This window comes from Gymnogyps californianus, chromosome 4 (assembly GCF_018139145.2).
Source record: "Gymnogyps californianus isolate 813 chromosome 4, ASM1813914v2, whole genome shotgun sequence".
Taxonomy (NCBI): domain Eukaryota; kingdom Metazoa; phylum Chordata; class Aves; order Accipitriformes; family Cathartidae; genus Gymnogyps; species Gymnogyps californianus.
This window is the reverse complement of record NC_059474.1, coordinates 82,707,502-82,723,489: the sequence shown is the minus strand read 5'-3', so window position 1 is coordinate 82,723,489 and position 15,988 is coordinate 82,707,502. Positions and strand designations below refer to the sequence as shown.

The window sequence follows — 15,988 nt, the reverse complement described above, 5'->3', positions numbered from 1 at the left end:
TTAAGCCCAGCTTCCCTCCCTTCTGTTCCAGCCAGGCCCCTGCCAGCTGGCACAAGCAAACGCCTTCGTTTTCCCAGCCCTGTGCCAACTCCTCTCCTCGTGCGCATCTGCGAATGGGTTTGGGCCGTAATCCTCACGAGTGCCCGTGCGCTGATGCTGCCGAATGGGGTAAGGGGGAACGCCTCCTTTAAACTGGGAGGGAAGGAGTGTGAGGAGGGGGAGAAGCCAATGGAAGGTGAGGCTTAGATTTATTGCCGTGGGATGACAATGCCATGGCACTTTGGTCCCCTTCTTCTCTTCTTCCTGCCCCCCAACGTGTCTCATACCGTTGGAAGCCAACTAAAATAAGCTGTAGTCCCACAAAACTCTCTCCACGGTTTTGTACCGTGCGGGCCAATATCGTCACAAGAGTTACGAGAGCCCTGGCTCACCTCTCTCTGACTGCGTACACAGCCGGAGCTCGTAGCAACTGCTCCCTTCGGGATAAGGTGGATCACATTAACTGCTGCTCCCATGCAGCAAGCACAAGCGCACACGCAGACTCCCTTCTGTGCAGAAACCACGGGTGTCTGGCTTGGCCGTCAAGGGGTGTGAAAATTACCTGGCTCTAATCTTTTCCGTGCTAATGTTGTTATATCTAGCATTGGAGATCGGGGCAGTTATTTTTATTTAGAGCTGTTACACCGTGTAATTTAACTGAAAAAAAACGTGTGCCCCGAAGTGGGTTTGAAGCAGTGAGCACCAGTATCGCGGAAATCCTGCGGCGACGGGGTATTTAGCTAGAGGTGTGCTAGGTGAAGCCCCGAGGCTGCACAGCAGCCTGGCTGGGAAAAACTAAGCAGAGGGAAGAGAGAAAAGGTCAGGGACTGGTTATACCGTAAGGATGACAGGAAGGGCTGGAAGGGAAGGAAGGCGCACACCCCTTTGAGAAATGGGGCCTGGGGAGGCGGTTTCCAGGACACGGGCAGGAAGAGAGCCGAAACCAAAGGAAAGTTTGTCACAGTGGACTGCGCACAATAAAAAGGATGGCACCTCAGAAGAGATGAGGCAGGAGGGGCCGGCTCCTCCTGAAGTGCACGAGATCAAAGCCACCTGGGAAGAAGGCGAGACTACAGAACAGAATCTATTCTGGAATCTACGTATGACCTTACAGAAAAGAGCAGGAACGAAGTCTGTACTAACCTTTTCATTATCCAATGCGACTTTCAGTGGCAGGGATGTCAGGCAAGCAGGAATCTAGCGCCAGCCTGGGTGAGGGAGACTGGACTCTCCAATGGGGTGTTCAGAATATCAAAAAGGAGATGGTTACAAGACAAGCGAGATGAAGCAGTCCCGGCCATGCAGCGAGTGGCCCGTACTCAGCCTGGTGACGGAGGAGGGCGTGAGGAGCACCAGAGCTGGGACTAAAGCTGGAACCGCTGCAGAGGCAACGAGTTGTGCAACTCCCCTGGCACCCCGGCTGCCCAGCACCCGGGCGCTTGTAAGTGCCCTGTTTACCTGTGAGTAAAGCCACTTTCTCACAGTATTTGGGCACGGAGCAGCTCCCTTGCAGCCTCCGGGTAAAACTGATCGTGGACTGAGGTGAAAAGCACAGAACAAGACTCGGAATCCAGGACAACTTTCTTTATTGCTACCAGAAGGCTTTCATCAGTACAATGGCTCCAAATACGATACCTTCCTCAGGGCTGTGGAGAGAGCTTACAATTGGGACAGGTCATTCTGAGAAACAGAGGTGTAACATTTAAGAGACAAGTTTTTAAAGGTTTTACTCTTGGTTAGAAGTTACATGAACACAAAACTTGAGGGTTAGGGTCTTTTGTTCTGGTTTTGTGGCTGATAATTACACACCTTTCAAACCTCAGGCGTACGTAGCTGCCCCAGCACCTCACCGAGCAGTGCTGGTCACATGCTAAGCTTAACAACATATGGGAAAAAAAACAGACTCTGCAGAATTTAAGGTTTACACTTGACGTAGAGAGCCAAGCGTGGGTGAAAATCCACACCGAGTGCAACGTTTCTTGGTGCAAACAAAAAAAAAACCATCATTTTTGTTCAAGTGATACAAAATCCATTAACTGCTTTCTGTGTTTGAAAACGCAAACTGTTTGAACTTGGAGAAGTCTCTGTGTAAGGTACAGAGCGCAGTGGCCGGCTGCCCGAGTGTTCTTCTAGAGTACATTCACACTCCTGTGGTTATTACTTAAGTGTGGAGCAGCTTGCAAGCATTGTTTTTGGTTTTTTCCTGACTAACCTTTTATTTAAATCCAGTTTTTAAATATTATCACATTTAAACACCAAAGTGCTAACCAAAAAAAAAAACCCAAAGGTCTTTGGAAAGGAAAAAGAAAGGTGTCGTGAAGGTCAGGTAGTACAGAACGTCATGCACAAGACTTGGTGAGAATTAAAAGAGGAGCAAGCAGAAAGAGCACGGAGCAGATGGAAATCGGATCAAGAGAGGTGTGTTAGTTGGCTGGGAAACCTGGAACAACTCTGCACGACTGATGTGAGCTCTTGGACATGGAGAATGGGTTACAATACACAGGAGCAGAAAAACAGTGGAACTGACAACACTAGAAAGAAACAATTTTTTGCTACTTTTTTTGTTTCGTTTTTGGGTCTTTTTTTAGATTTTTATACTTTTTTGTGTTTTTAAGTGCTTAAATAGTGGAACTATAATTAGCCGCACAAGAAAAAAATTCAAAAAAGGGTTGGGATTTTTTTTTTTTCTGTTTTTTGGCTCCCTTCAGTTCAGCCTGACAAGGTATGGCCCCTTCTCCCCCCACCGAGAACACAGGATGCCAGGTTCTGCGTGGTTTCTAGAGTAGCTATGGTGGAGCGGGTGGTGTGCGCTCCCAGCTACATAACAGACACTGGCTGTAAAGGCGGACAAGGGGAAACGTTGCCCTCCTGCCTCGAGACATCAGCGCCACAAACAGAGCCCATGTTTTCAAGAGCCACTACCTCTGGAGCAATGTCTTCGTTGTAGAGACGCTTGATACCGTCGTAGAAGTCGTCCACTTCCATCTCTTCCACTTTGCGCTTGGCAGAGGCTTGCTTGCAACCGCTGGGAGCTGGCAGACGCTGGTAGAGCGCGGCTGTACCTGTGACTGGCACTTCTGGCCTGCCGTTGTCCTTGGAGAAACCCGGCCCTGGGACAGAGGAGGGCTGGCATTTGAACACTCCTCTGTTACAGGTCACCAGGGTATGCTGGAGGGGACTGTAGACATATACAGAATTGGGCAGCAGAGAAGACTGCAGAGTGGAAAGGTGATGTGCCACAAGCTCCCGGCAGTGGATCAGCTGCGAGCTATCCATCTGGAGTGGGAAGACAAGCGAAGATACCGGCATTGCGGCATCACTGCCATGGAGAGGAGAGGCTGTCAGCCAGCGCACGGCTAGGGCTCTGAACACACTGGCCACCCATGCACCCTCACTTCTCAATGATACGCTGGATGCAGGAGGAAGTAAGTGATAAAGGACCAGAAAGACCCCCAATGCGATGACTTCATAAGATATGGACCCCTGCTCCTTCTTACACCTCACAGGAATAGTGGTGGCACGGGGGAACCTTTCGGATATTAAAAGGTTCCCCTGCATATTTTTAGCAGCTTGAGTTGTTTGTCTTTCCAGTACTTGTCAGACCACCCCGCATGCTTAGAATGAATGGCTGAGCGGCTAACTAAGATTTTTCTCCCCAGTGTGTTATTTTCTCGCTGGTGCAGAGAGAGCCCGTATACATCAGGGCACGCAGCTCCTCCCTTGGTCACCTACTGGATGCAGTCAAGCTCAAGCCTTTGCAGAACTGCCCCAACAAACTGTCCCTTCAGGCTGAAGCACAACCATCCTCGCAAAAGCGTGACTGCAGGCAGGGATCAGCAGCTGGGGATCTGAAAGCCCCGGGCGGCTTGGATCACTGGAGTACCGAGCAAGACGCGGCCTTCTGCGGCCCCCAGTGCCCCCCCCGCCCCGCTGCCGTCTGCGGTGCCAGCACCCCCTCACCTGTGCCTTCTGGAGCAGCTCGATGATGAGAGCCAGCCAGTCGGGGAGCAGCTTCTCCAGCTCCAGGCTGACGATGGCCAGCGCCAGCATGGAGCCCTTGAACTGCAGCAGTTGGTAACAGGCCATGCAGCGCAGCAGCTGCTTGGTGAGCGCCGCCACGTGCTGAGTGGGACTCAGCTTGGGCAGGATGGTCAGTAGCTGAGGCCTGTTGGACACGGCAACTGCGTGGAACTGGGGGGGGGGGGAAAGGAGCACGTGAGGCAGCTGGCGTCACCAACAGGCAACCCCACAGGCAAAGCCAGGTCAGACCTCGAGAACGGCATGTGACATCTTTGACGCACAAGGATCCTCCGGCTTAACCTTCAAGGCAATTCCCACACCACGGGGAAAAAAAAAAAACAACGTGTTGAACCCATGAACGGCTTGGTGCAGCCTTTCTGGCGGGGCCTGCCATCATACACGTCATCTGCCTGGGGACCAGGCTTCTCAGGGCTCTGCAAAAGGCTACCCCCTTCCGTCCTCCTCTCTCAACAACACAGGTTTTGGCAGTTCAGGTGTCCTAGGCAAAAACTCCTTCTCGAGCAAGCAGAAAGGATGAAATTCAACAGAGAACCTCAGGACACTTCCCTTTGTCTTATCTCATTCATGAATCTAATTCTCTGGCCGTGCCTTTCTGCGTAGTAAGTGCTTTCTGCTTGGTTCTGCTTACTGTTTTTGTGCTGCCTGGCACTTAGCTTTGAGCAAAACCACTAGCAATTAAGACTTAGGGGCAAGGTTTTCAGGAGCCGTGAGTCTTAGTGTGTGCCTTAACATGCCTCAAAACAGGTCAGATGGCAGGCCCACGTTCTGGAAATTGGGCCCAAAGTGTCACAAGTCTGCTCTGAAATTCTCTGGCAAGGCTTTTTCTTTCCAAAGCTACTTGTATGGAGGAATTATGAACACATCCTGAGGTCTTTGCTCCCCTACAGGCAGAGTTTTTGTCTGGGTACCTCTCGATACCGTATTTACACCGACAGACACCACAAAGAATGTAAATAGCCCCTGACTTACAATATGAAGGAAATCCAGTGGCGTTGCCATGTGAAGATCCCAGTTCAGTTTATCCAGGATAATCTTCTCCATTCTGCGGATTTCAGCTGGAGAACAACCACAAAAGCTATCCCGAGCCAACACCTTCAGTACTGGAATCCTCTGCAAAAGCCAACGCAAAAAAGAAACGAGAGAACCAATCGGTATAGAAATCACACAAAATGTTTCATTCCTGTCCTGGCAAGCGTCGGCCACCATGTGCAAGCAAAGGCAGGACTGGGAGAGAACATATTCAGACAATGCTAAGGTAGTAAGAACAAAAGAATTACCTCATCTTCCTCAATGGTCTTTGCAGCGAGGAAGAAGCAGCTGATTGCAATACAGTTCAAGTACTTTGGACGGGCCTACGGTACAGAAGAGCAGAGAAGTCTCTGTGTGAATGTGAAGCAAAAATTATGCGTAATCCTTTCTGGTCGGACATCCCGAGCCCCAGGGTCTCAGCTGCCCGTGCAACGCGTTCTGGATCAGCAGGCTGACCTCCAACTATGCCACGGCGGTGGCAAGCCGTGCCAAGCAAAAATCCATACTCCGCGACGTAAGGCAGAGCAGCAATCTGCCAGCCCCATGATTGTAATTGGCACCCACTGATGTGCAGCGCTGGAGTGGAAAGAGCTCATTTTTAGGCAGTGCAGTAGAAACAGGAAGGAGAAAATCAGAAGGGCCAGCTTGTCACCTGGCAAAAAACCACTGCCACTCCACCTGCTTCAGCAGAGCTCTGCTGGTAGTGCTGCTGGGGGTCAGACACAGAACGGGAAGGAAAAGAAGAGAATTTAGAAACGCTGTCCTTGCCTGGGGAAGTATAAAACACCCATAAATGTCACCACTCGTGTAATTTCTCACTGCAGTTCTCAAAACTGTGGCCCAGGGATTACCGAGGGAGAGCTGGTCCCTTCTACAGTGAGTTGGTTTAGGCAAGGTAAGTGAAATTTGGAGGGGAAAGGGTGATTTTGTTCATCTGCATCAAAAACTCCTTTTATGGGCCTCGGTTGGGAGGGTGAGGGGAGGGAAGCAGGATGCGCGGGCTGTAAGTATGCAGGTAGTCCCTGGCATGGACCAAATTAAGCACACGCTCTGAATACGGCCCATCTGCTGGAGTTCTCGCTGAGCCGCGATCTTTGTCGATTTGACTGTCTGACAAAGGCCTTCGCTTCCAACATCAGCGTAAAAACCGCAGGGTGTGTCCACCTGCTCCTTGGTGGCTGGGGGGCTAGGAAATGCAGAGGCACTGTTTGTAAACCTTGTCACAGCCAAGTGCGTAGACATGCCATGCCCCCACCTCCAATAGCCTACTGGCAACCAGTCCGCTCCTGTCCAAGTTAGGAGATCCTGAAAGCAAAGGTAAGTGAAAATCCTGCACCGAATGTGAAAATCTACTTACAACGTGAACTGTTGCCATGATTTATTCTCACTAGGTATATTCTAGCAGATGTGAGGGAGCTATGGGGTGGTTGAAGGGTGAGGTGCTGCATGTTACGCTCATGCAATGAGCTGTCAAGAAATCCAGAACGCTGTTTCCAGAAAGCACCAAGAAAAGAACACAGGATCGTGTCCAATTTCAAGATCTTTACCTACATTCAGCCTCGGTTACTTAAAAAGGACCATGCTATGCCTTGAGCTTTGGCTTTCTAGAGCCATTTAAACTTCAACTTAAATACGCGTAGAGAATCCACACTTGGGGGCGGGGGTGTGCGTGCGCACACGTCTGCTTGTGCATGCAGGTGTCACTGAAAGCAAAGAGAATAAATTCCTTTAGGGCAAGACTGGCACTTGTTCTTGACCACACGGGCAGGTTCAAAGAAAACGGTCAAGTTAGCACAAAATAACGTACAGCAAAGAAGGACACCTTCTGCATCGTATTCAGGGAAAAGCAGGTGTCTAGAGCAGGTTCCTACCATCAGGGAAGCTTATTGTCCTCATTATTTCTAACAATAATTCTGTCTCCTCTTTTTCCTGAGTGCATCCCCTCTAGAGACTGCCCTGGAAGGAACAACTGTGTCTTTTTCCAAAGCGTGTTAAAACCCAGTCACCCATCCTGGTCTCTTACAGGAGCGTCTACCTGCCTCGCCAGCTCCTCCCACAGGGGCAAACGCTGCTGAGACTGGCTGTACGTACCGCTCTGCCGCGGGTTAGGGAGTGCTGTGCGGTGCCTTACAGCAAACGCTGCTGCCTGGGCCTCCAAAGCACGACTGGGTAACAGCCTTAGGGGCAGCCAGTCCCAGCAATTTCAAAGCGTGTTCACGGTGAAGGGAAGGGACTAGTTATCTTAATAATAAAATCCCACACGGTAGCGCCTGGTAAAAAAAAAAACCCAGGAGTTAAGCTGCATCAGAGGAATGACGGCTTTATGGGAGAGGAAAACTGGGCGAGGGAGCACAAAGCCCTGAGCTGTTTGAACAATGCTCACCCAGACAAAACACCTTTCCACGTTCCTGCTCCCTGCCTGAAGCATGCGGTGGACTCCTTACTCATATTCTCATACTTTTTGTGCAGACTCGTTGGCTGCTGCAAATTAGTGAAAGAAAAACTGTACTTGAGGGCATTGGCTGTTGAAGGATTTAAATCTGTTTCCCATCTCAGTATTTCAGTAAATCTGCTACTTTAAGATCTCCTCAAAAATAAAAACTTTGATGGCTTATAATTAAAACATTATCAATATTTATTAGTATTTAAAAGGTAGGTTAATGGATGATGTCACTTGCATTCTACCAAACTCAGTTACATTGCAATGCAAGTGCAGAGGCTGAGAATACATTCTTCTGCTTAGATCTCCTCAGCTATCTTGCTTACCTAACAGTGTTGGTGGGGATGAGATTAGACACCGACACAGCTGAGACTGCAGATTTGCTGAGCACAGAATGTAACTGAGCAAATACGGCAGGCGATAAGGCTACCCCAAGCCTGACTGCACGGCTCAAGGCCAGGGATTTCAGGTTCACCCACAGTTTGTTCAGTCACTCGTGCGGGTGCAAAACACGGCCCAAGCACAGCACATCTAACTCGCTTCCGTGGCAGACTTACAGGGACAGAAGAGCAGCAGATCCCAGTTGCAGGTGGCCCAAATGCTGATTTTTTTTAAACTTGTCGTTTTTAAACAGTTTCTATGGTGTAACAGCCTTAAAACCAAACGGCCATATATATTCTCTGTTCTGTTCAGTACAGCAGGAGTGGACAGCCTGTCACTTTGATGGCCTGCAGCCATGCTTGCTTACCTCTCTCTCCTTCACATCTGTCTGACTTGACATCAGTCTCAAGCTCTCTGTCAGACTGGCTATGGAACAGCTTAGTAGTGAACTGCTCCCCTAGAAAGCAATCATCTCTGGCTCTATCTTCTTCCCCCGTTTTGGGGTTGGCTTTTTTTTCCCTCCCTCCATTTCCCTGCACTAGCACACTTGCCAGGCCCAAACCTGTCCTCAAACATGTATTTGTTTCCTCCAGCTAGTTCACTGCTAGCAGGTGCTCCCAGCAATTCTAGGTGGTACAAATGAGATTAAATGCAGTTAAAACACCAGAGAAATTAAGAGGTGAGCAGGGACTTTCCCCGACTTTTCTGTCAGAGGGCACTGGGCCTAGGTTTCTAACTGCAGGCTAGGAGGCATTTCCTTTAGCTTTATGAGTCAATTTAGGTTAAGGTAGAGACTGTTCTCTTTATCTAAAGCATAACCTCTATCCAGCCTCTTTTTCCTGATTGCTTAAAGGAGCAGGTACTGTGCTGAAGCTAATTCAACATTCAAACCGGGTTAAGAGCAAGCATGTAGCTGGAGAGGAAGGGTGCTGCTTTTCTCTTAGGTTAATATACATTCAAAGTAATGAGCTGCATTACGTGAAGGAAATGGGCAAAACAGAGGAAAGAGGGAAAATATTCTTGGCAGGTATAAGCACCGGGTCAGTTCCCCAAGAACTGCGTGTTCTCATTAAAGCAGTGGCTACTTTCACCAGGTGGAAAATGACTACGCAAGGAATCTGCCTCCAAAAGTTCCTGGCGGCAGTGTGCGCTGCCAGTTCCACAGCCCGAAACTAAGCTCCTGGCGTAGTGCAGGTACCATCCTATACGTGTGTGAGAAAGGAAGAAGGTGTGAGAGCAGAGGGGGGAAGTTAGCGTTTCCGTACAGCCACACCACTGGGACTGTACACAGAAACAGCTGAGTGGGTGGTATCAATCTATTTCAATTTATGTATCTGCAAATATTTACCTTTACTGCAGCTAAAAACCTGTCCAAAAGGCTGATGGCCAGGGCGAGCGTTTCTGGATAAAGGTGGAACTGGTATTTGAGCTTGGCCAGCCACTGAATGACCTCATCCCTCTGCTTTGGAGAAATGGCTACATCCTGTTGGAGAGAAAAACAAACTATTCTTATACACAGGCAGAGTAAGTCAGAAAAGACCAAACATTTTACCTTCGCAGGAGTTATTCAGCACGGAAACAAAGCCTCCTTTGGAAAGGGGGGGCCTCGAGCCAGCCTGAATCACCTCTTTCTTCTTGCAGTAACTTATCCCATCCCCAGAAATCTGCCCTGCAAAAGACAACTTTCCTTACAGCAACCTCAAACATCACTCGGAAATTTCACTGTACGTTGGGGGAAAGAGGAAGGATGTCTTGTAGTTTCCCAAGTACTGACAGGGTATTCTCCGGCTTAGCTTTAAGAGATTTATTTTTTTTAACCTCCTTAGAAGCACGTGGATGCACAGAAATGCCCAGCTTGAACAAAACCAGGCATGCTCTGGGGGCCAGGCAGGTGCACAGCTCCTGACACACAGAAGAGGGGAGGGACCGAGTTGGTGTTTTGAGAGGAAAGGTTTATTTTTTCCTTCAAATCATGGGGATATTTTTAGCTCAGTATATGTTAAAAAAAGAAAATTCCAAACAGCTTACAGAAGACCTTTAGCAGTACAGTTAACTGTGAACAGGGGTAAAGCAGGTACAATTTCACCTAAAAAAGTCTGGGTTTGTTGTGTTGTGGGTTTTTTTTTTTTTTTTTTAACTTTTTGGCCCAAGTCACCGCCATTGATCTGTTTGGACAATAGCTGAATTTTAACCACACGTACAGATCAGTCACCGACATAAAATCTTTCTCTCTGCCTTTGTTCAGCAATATTTACAGCTTTTCTAGAGCCTTTCAATTCAACCAAGTAAATGTCTGGTCTGACTTCAAGGGGGATTATTCAGGGTGAGTAGCAAGGATCTGTCCAGAAGTGAGAAGTGAAACCAAACAAATTTCTTCTGCCACGCTCAGGATCCTTGTGCTCTTTTGGCTACTGCTGAGATGGTTTAACCGAATGAAATGCTGGCTGACCAGTTACTGTGGAAAAGAAAGCTAAGGGCTTGCGCAAACAAACATCACTGCTGGCCGGGGTTGTAGCTGTCGTCCTCCCAGCAACAACACGGGGGGAGAAAAGTAGTAGAATTTTAGAAAATAAAAACACCCAATATTGATGCAAAATAAATACTTCAGGCTACATCTATCACCAAAGTAGCTACCGCATGCCTTACACAGACAGTAACGCGCTTTGTTACAGGTCTACTGACTCTCCTGCCTTGGAGTCGAGAACATGTGTGAAAGCAGAGTGTTGTAGGCAGAACTGTAATTACACTAGGGCCTCCACGAGGACACCAGCTTCACGCCTTTCCTTGTTACTTGCAGTGTGACATCTTTACTCTGTGCTTAAGTTCCTTACTGGTGCTGAGCTCCACCTTCACCACCGAGTGGGACAGAAGGGGTGGGGAAGGCGGCCGGCCTCGGGGCCGAATTCTGGGCTCTGGGATAGTGGGTGCACAGCCCGTTACTGCCGCTCATGGACACACGTCCCTCCAAAATGCGGCCACCCAATTCCCTTAGAAAAAATACAACAGTAACAGCGCTACTGTAGCAGGGATCTAGTCTGAAGACGCAGGGTTGTGCAATCCAAAGCTGTTTCTTCCAGCTGTACTAGCTGGGCTAATAAAGCGATGCTACCTCTGCCTGCAAAAGGTGGCTTCTGCCCTGAGGAGAACAAAGTCCTGCCTTGTTTTCTCTCCTGAAGCCCCGACGGTGCAACGGCGTCAGCAGGACTGTGTCTGATCCAGATGGGCCTCTGGTCTCAGCTGGGACCTCTGGATGCCACTTCACTGTAGTGTGGCCTTTTAAAAAGCACCTACCATTTTTCAGGAGAGAAGAGAAAATTAGTTTTCTCATTTCCAAGAAATAATGATTCTTTCTAAAATTGTTATTGCAATTGACGGGTGAAATCTGAGCCCCACCAGGGGCAGGACAGCTGCTGTCTGCAACGCGTCGCGCTCTTTCCAGAAACGCTAGTTTGACACACGCTGGGAGTATAATGAATGCACCACACAGCAGTCAGGTGTTTATTAAATCCTCTGCTAAAAACACCTTTTGGACAGCGGGCTAGGGAGCTAGAATATATCTGGGGAGAAAAAAGGGCAACACTGTGTTAAATACTGGCTGTCCTTGTAGAGCATACTTCTCCTGTAGCAAAGTGAGGCCTGCGCAGCTGAACCTAAAACAGGCAGAAAAGGGAGGAGTGATAGTGAAGATGAAGTTCCTTATTGCTTTATTCATCACGCCTGTTTTTAAATGGAAGGAGACAAAGGCATACAAAAGGGCTTAGAACCACAGCCAGGTTTGGACAATATTGTGGACTTTAAAGGTTTCAAGCAGCTTAAAGGATTCTTTTGGAAATGCAGTATCTGGGTGAATCCAGCAGGTGAGCTCTGCGTGTACCTGCTAAAAGCCAACCTGAAACCACCCCATCGCAATAAACTTGACTTTAAAAACCTGTCTCTGACTCTTAAATCACCGCCCCGGTCCTGCCGCAGCAGCTTTACCGGTGAAGCCAGCAGGAACGGGCTTGGGCCCTTGGCCGGCAAGGAGGGAGCTGCTGCATCAGCGCTGTTTCAACAGGGCAGTAGCCTCTGTCTCCCCTGCCTTCCCATCTGCTCTAGAGGAGGGGGCGAAAATGGCATCTGTTGCGCTCCTGGCTGGGCAGGCAGGGCCATGCCTCAGCAGCATGGGGGGATTCTTCCCGTCCCCTTCCATTCCTGGCAAATCCCATTCCTGCTCAGTCCCGGCAGAAACGGGCATCAGCTTCAACAGCTCTTGGCGGTGCCTGTCCTGGCTCAGCGCTGTTTTCCCTGTGCCCACCAACGCAAAAGGTTAGGCGTGCTCCTAAAAACAGCATGGGTGGGAAGGGCAAGATCATCTTTCCAGGCTGCCTCTCAGTCTTCAGTCCTCCCAAGATCTGTCCTCCTATCTTCGAGGCCAAAAGGCAAAATTTCAGACTCGGGAGTTAGCTTTAAATGGCAAGGCCATAACATAAAGAATAGCAACTGCACACTCGGTCCCTGGTAACAACTGTCCTTTCCATGTGAAAAAGAAATGGTGTTTAATCTAAACCACTGAAAATCAATAGTGTGTCTAAGCAAGATATAAAATTAAAACAAACAAAAACCAGCCCCCACGCAGAGCACCATGTTCCTTTAATAGGAAGGAACAACTGCAAAGTGAACTCACATCTACGTATATGCACAGCAGAATTAAGGCTTCAAAATAAAATCGGGCTTCTTAAGAACTATCTGGGGAAGCAAAGGAAAGGAGGTGAATCGCCAGCTCTTTTCTGCAATAACATCGATCCTACAAAAAGTTTGTCTACTCCAGTCTCTAACTGCAAATAAAGGAGCACAAGGGCAGGGGGAGAATTCCCTCACACGGAAAGACGGGGGGAATATAAACCTCCTCCCATCAGCACGAGGAAAGTTTGTTACGGCCCGTTTTAAGAGACAGGCGGAAGGAATGAGGACTGGTCCCACCGCACCCACGAACCCTGCTGCTATTTCCAAGCAGGGCAAGGAGCCTTCCACACTAATCTATCGCCACACTAATTTGTCCCTCTCCCTCGAAGGTGTGTACCTATGTCATCGTAGTAACACAAATAAGAAATGCAGTGCTGTAAAATTAATTAAGCCGTGAGGTCACTGTTCCTTAGCTATAGAAAATTAAAAGCAAAAATGAGACATTTCGGTGAAAGTAAAAAAGTCCCTTTGGGCAGGAACGCAAAAGTTCCTCTTTGGTGCGGAGGTACTTTCCCACAGACGTCGCCTTCTGCCACTCACCGCATCTGTGTGTGGCCAGCTCTTTGTTTTGTCGCCACAAATCCACCATTGCAGAACTTAACCCCTGGGGTGGAAGAGCACGCTAGCCTAGCGTGACGGCTTTAATTAGGGAAAATTAACCCAAGCCCAGCAACGGCAGACTCCGTTTTCACACAGCAGCGGCAGGTTGCTCCAAGACAGACCTAACAACCGCCCTCAGGACTGAAGGACAATCCATGTCCTCTGGCTGGTGCTTCCCCCCCCCCCCCCCTTTTTTTTTGGAGGGGAGGCCAGATCAGAGCAAGGCCCGACCTACAGCTCTGGTTGCCCGTCCCGGCACCAGAGCTTACCAGACGTGCGCATGACTCCTGCCATCAAAAAAGCGACAGCACTCCCAGCTCTTCACCACAGTCACCACCAGGATCAGGCGCCTGACTGGGCCGCAGCCCTACTCACTGCGTGCCACTGCGGGCGCCCAGGACCCCCAGCTGCTGCGGGGAGGGGACCACGTTACCTGCCCCCTCCCACCACCACCAGCCATCGCAGACCGAGCCCGTGCAGGTGTCGGAATGCTTTTCTCTGGACTGGCGCTCACGGCAGATATTTGCAGGAGGTGCCGCTTGGCTCGCCCGCAGCAGGAAGCCAGCAGGCAGCTGTGTGAAGCGTGAGGGATGTCAGAACTGTTTTGCTACGCAGGAAACACCCCATGGAGCACAGGCAGGACTCTTGCAAAAGCGCCTGACAGTTTTACTGAGAGCGAAGAGACACGGTGCTGCTGCCGCACCACCTTAGAGGGACTTTTACAAACTGCCCTGCACACTTACGGACGTTTGCTCGCAGCTATCTCTTCGTCTACCTTGTGCTTGGGACCGACGGTGATGTGTAACATGGCAGGCTGAACGCTCCTGCAGAGTGCAAGATCAACCACTGCTCCCTTCCTCCCTCTCCATCCTGCTTAGTCCTGCTTGTCACCTCCATAAAATAACAGAAGAGGTTTCCCCAGCTCTTTTCCCATCTTCCACCTGCAGAGCACACAAATACCTCCACCGATCGGGAGGCCGGCGGGAGCAACGGACAGAAAGGTGCCCACAACGAGCCCTGCCGGTATCAGCTCAAAATGTGATACCCGAGGAGCGCGACAGACCCGTCAGATGTGCAAACCTATCAAAGCTATTCCAAACCCACATGTGAGCGACAGAACTGTATCTTCTTTTCCAAGCAGAAGACATGATGCTAATTCCTGCCTTTTCAGAGCACAACAGTGTGTAAACCCATCAGTTTTGTTTCAGCACGAACACAAATAAGCCGCCTTTCAGGAACTACGGAGCTAACAGAATGTGTTTGGGACACAAATGGGGAGGCGGAGGGATGTCAACTTCTCTCTCGTCCTTGCGTAAAGCAGGGGTACATCACATTGACCTGCTTCCTGCCATTATTTGCTTGATTCCTTATCAAGAAATATCCTGTCTGTCACTCGATCGGTGAACATGCTGTCAGCGAACAGGAAGCTTCTGTGAAGGATTCCTGACAGGTATTTTAAATAACACGACACGAGGCCAGTCAACATGCCGGGACCGCAGGTGACTATACCGAATAACGGCAGCGCCGCACTCACCGTATCTGTCCTTTTACCACTCCACACTGAGCAACCGCAGAGGTCAGTAATTCTGCCCAAGGGAGGGAATACAGCGCCCCACACAAAACACACAGACCCGAGGCCTCCAGCATCTGTGATGGTTAATATCTTATTTGTCCGGTTCCCGAATCAGTGCCCCAAACCCCATTTCTTAGGCATTCTGTAAGAAAGCTGCCTGCGAGACCTTGGCGATGGTGAGAGGCACACAGAGCTGTTGTTCTGCTTCCCGTTTACCGACAGCCGAATCGCATTGTTACCGTCCCCGACCCGCAACCGTGCCGCGGGGCCCGCTGCGCGCTCGCTGCATGAGACAGGAGGGCCGGAGGCCGTGACTCAGGCTCCAGAGTGCGAGCACAGTACAGATCATCTCCAAGAATACCTTCAGACTTTCGGAAAACGCAGTCTAAAAAAATTATTATCTGTGAACTCAAACATGACTCAATTTTATTGCTGCCTAATCTAGGAAAAACACTTTACCTGATAATTCTTTCTTCTTTAATGCCTGCTGTCCCAGACAGAGATGTTTTGCTCTTTCCCCTGCCTGTTTCTGTCTAGTCCCGCTGTGGGGTCCTTGGGGAGCAAGCAGGTGACCTTTATCAGGGCTGGGAGGCTTCTGAAAAGGGCAGCTGTAAACATCGCAGCCAAATCGGTCCTTCCTTGGGTCTCAGGATGGCTTGCTTTACACCAGCGCGACCCCCAACTGACGCCCACTGGGTCGCTTCTCACTCGTACCAGTTGGGAATCAGAGGTGCTCTCCTGATACCTTTCAGAAGCGGTGTTTCGCAGGGTTTGCCTACGGTTTAGTGGCGCGGCGAAGAGCTCAAGCAGCACAGCCTCTGCCGTCTGCACGATAACGTGCACAAACACTGGGGAGAGAGATTACTGCTCGGCAAAGCAGAAGAGCTGGACGCATTAACCTCGCAGTGTTTTACAAAATTGGTAAGTCAGTCTCCGGTTCGCCCGCAGGATGTAACAGGCACCAGAAGGTTAAAGGACCGACCCAAGGTCATGTGGTGACACAGTGCAAAAAGTGGAAATAAACTGAGGTCTCCTGATTCCTCAAGAGGTACAGAGAACAAATGAGAAGACAGAAAGAAAGAGCCAGAACAGGCAAGAAAAGGAGAAATGACAGAAGTGACACTTTGTTTCTGTAAAAAAATAAAAACAAAAATCTTGGCTTA

At 49.6% G+C, this 15,988-nt stretch overlaps 1 protein-coding gene across 1 annotated transcript in view; it reads right to left on the bottom strand.

Annotated features, from left to right (window-relative positions):
- Positions 1–1,608: 1,608 nt before the first annotated feature.
- Positions 1,609–15,988, bottom strand: part of CCNI (cyclin I) — a 35,155-nt gene continuing 20,775 nt past the window's right edge. Inside the window, exons 3-7 of the mRNA XM_050896369.1 lie at positions 9,279–9,413; positions 5,358–5,432; positions 5,050–5,190; positions 4,000–4,230; positions 1,609–3,315 (exon numbers count right to left, since the gene is read on the bottom strand). Of these exons, the coding sequence (XP_050752326.1) occupies positions 2,857–3,315; positions 4,000–4,230; positions 5,050–5,190; positions 5,358–5,432; positions 9,279–9,413 (1,041 nt within the window). The 3' untranslated portion in view covers positions 1,609–2,856. The remainder of the gene's footprint in view (positions 3,316–3,999; positions 4,231–5,049; positions 5,191–5,357; positions 5,433–9,278; positions 9,414–15,988) is intronic.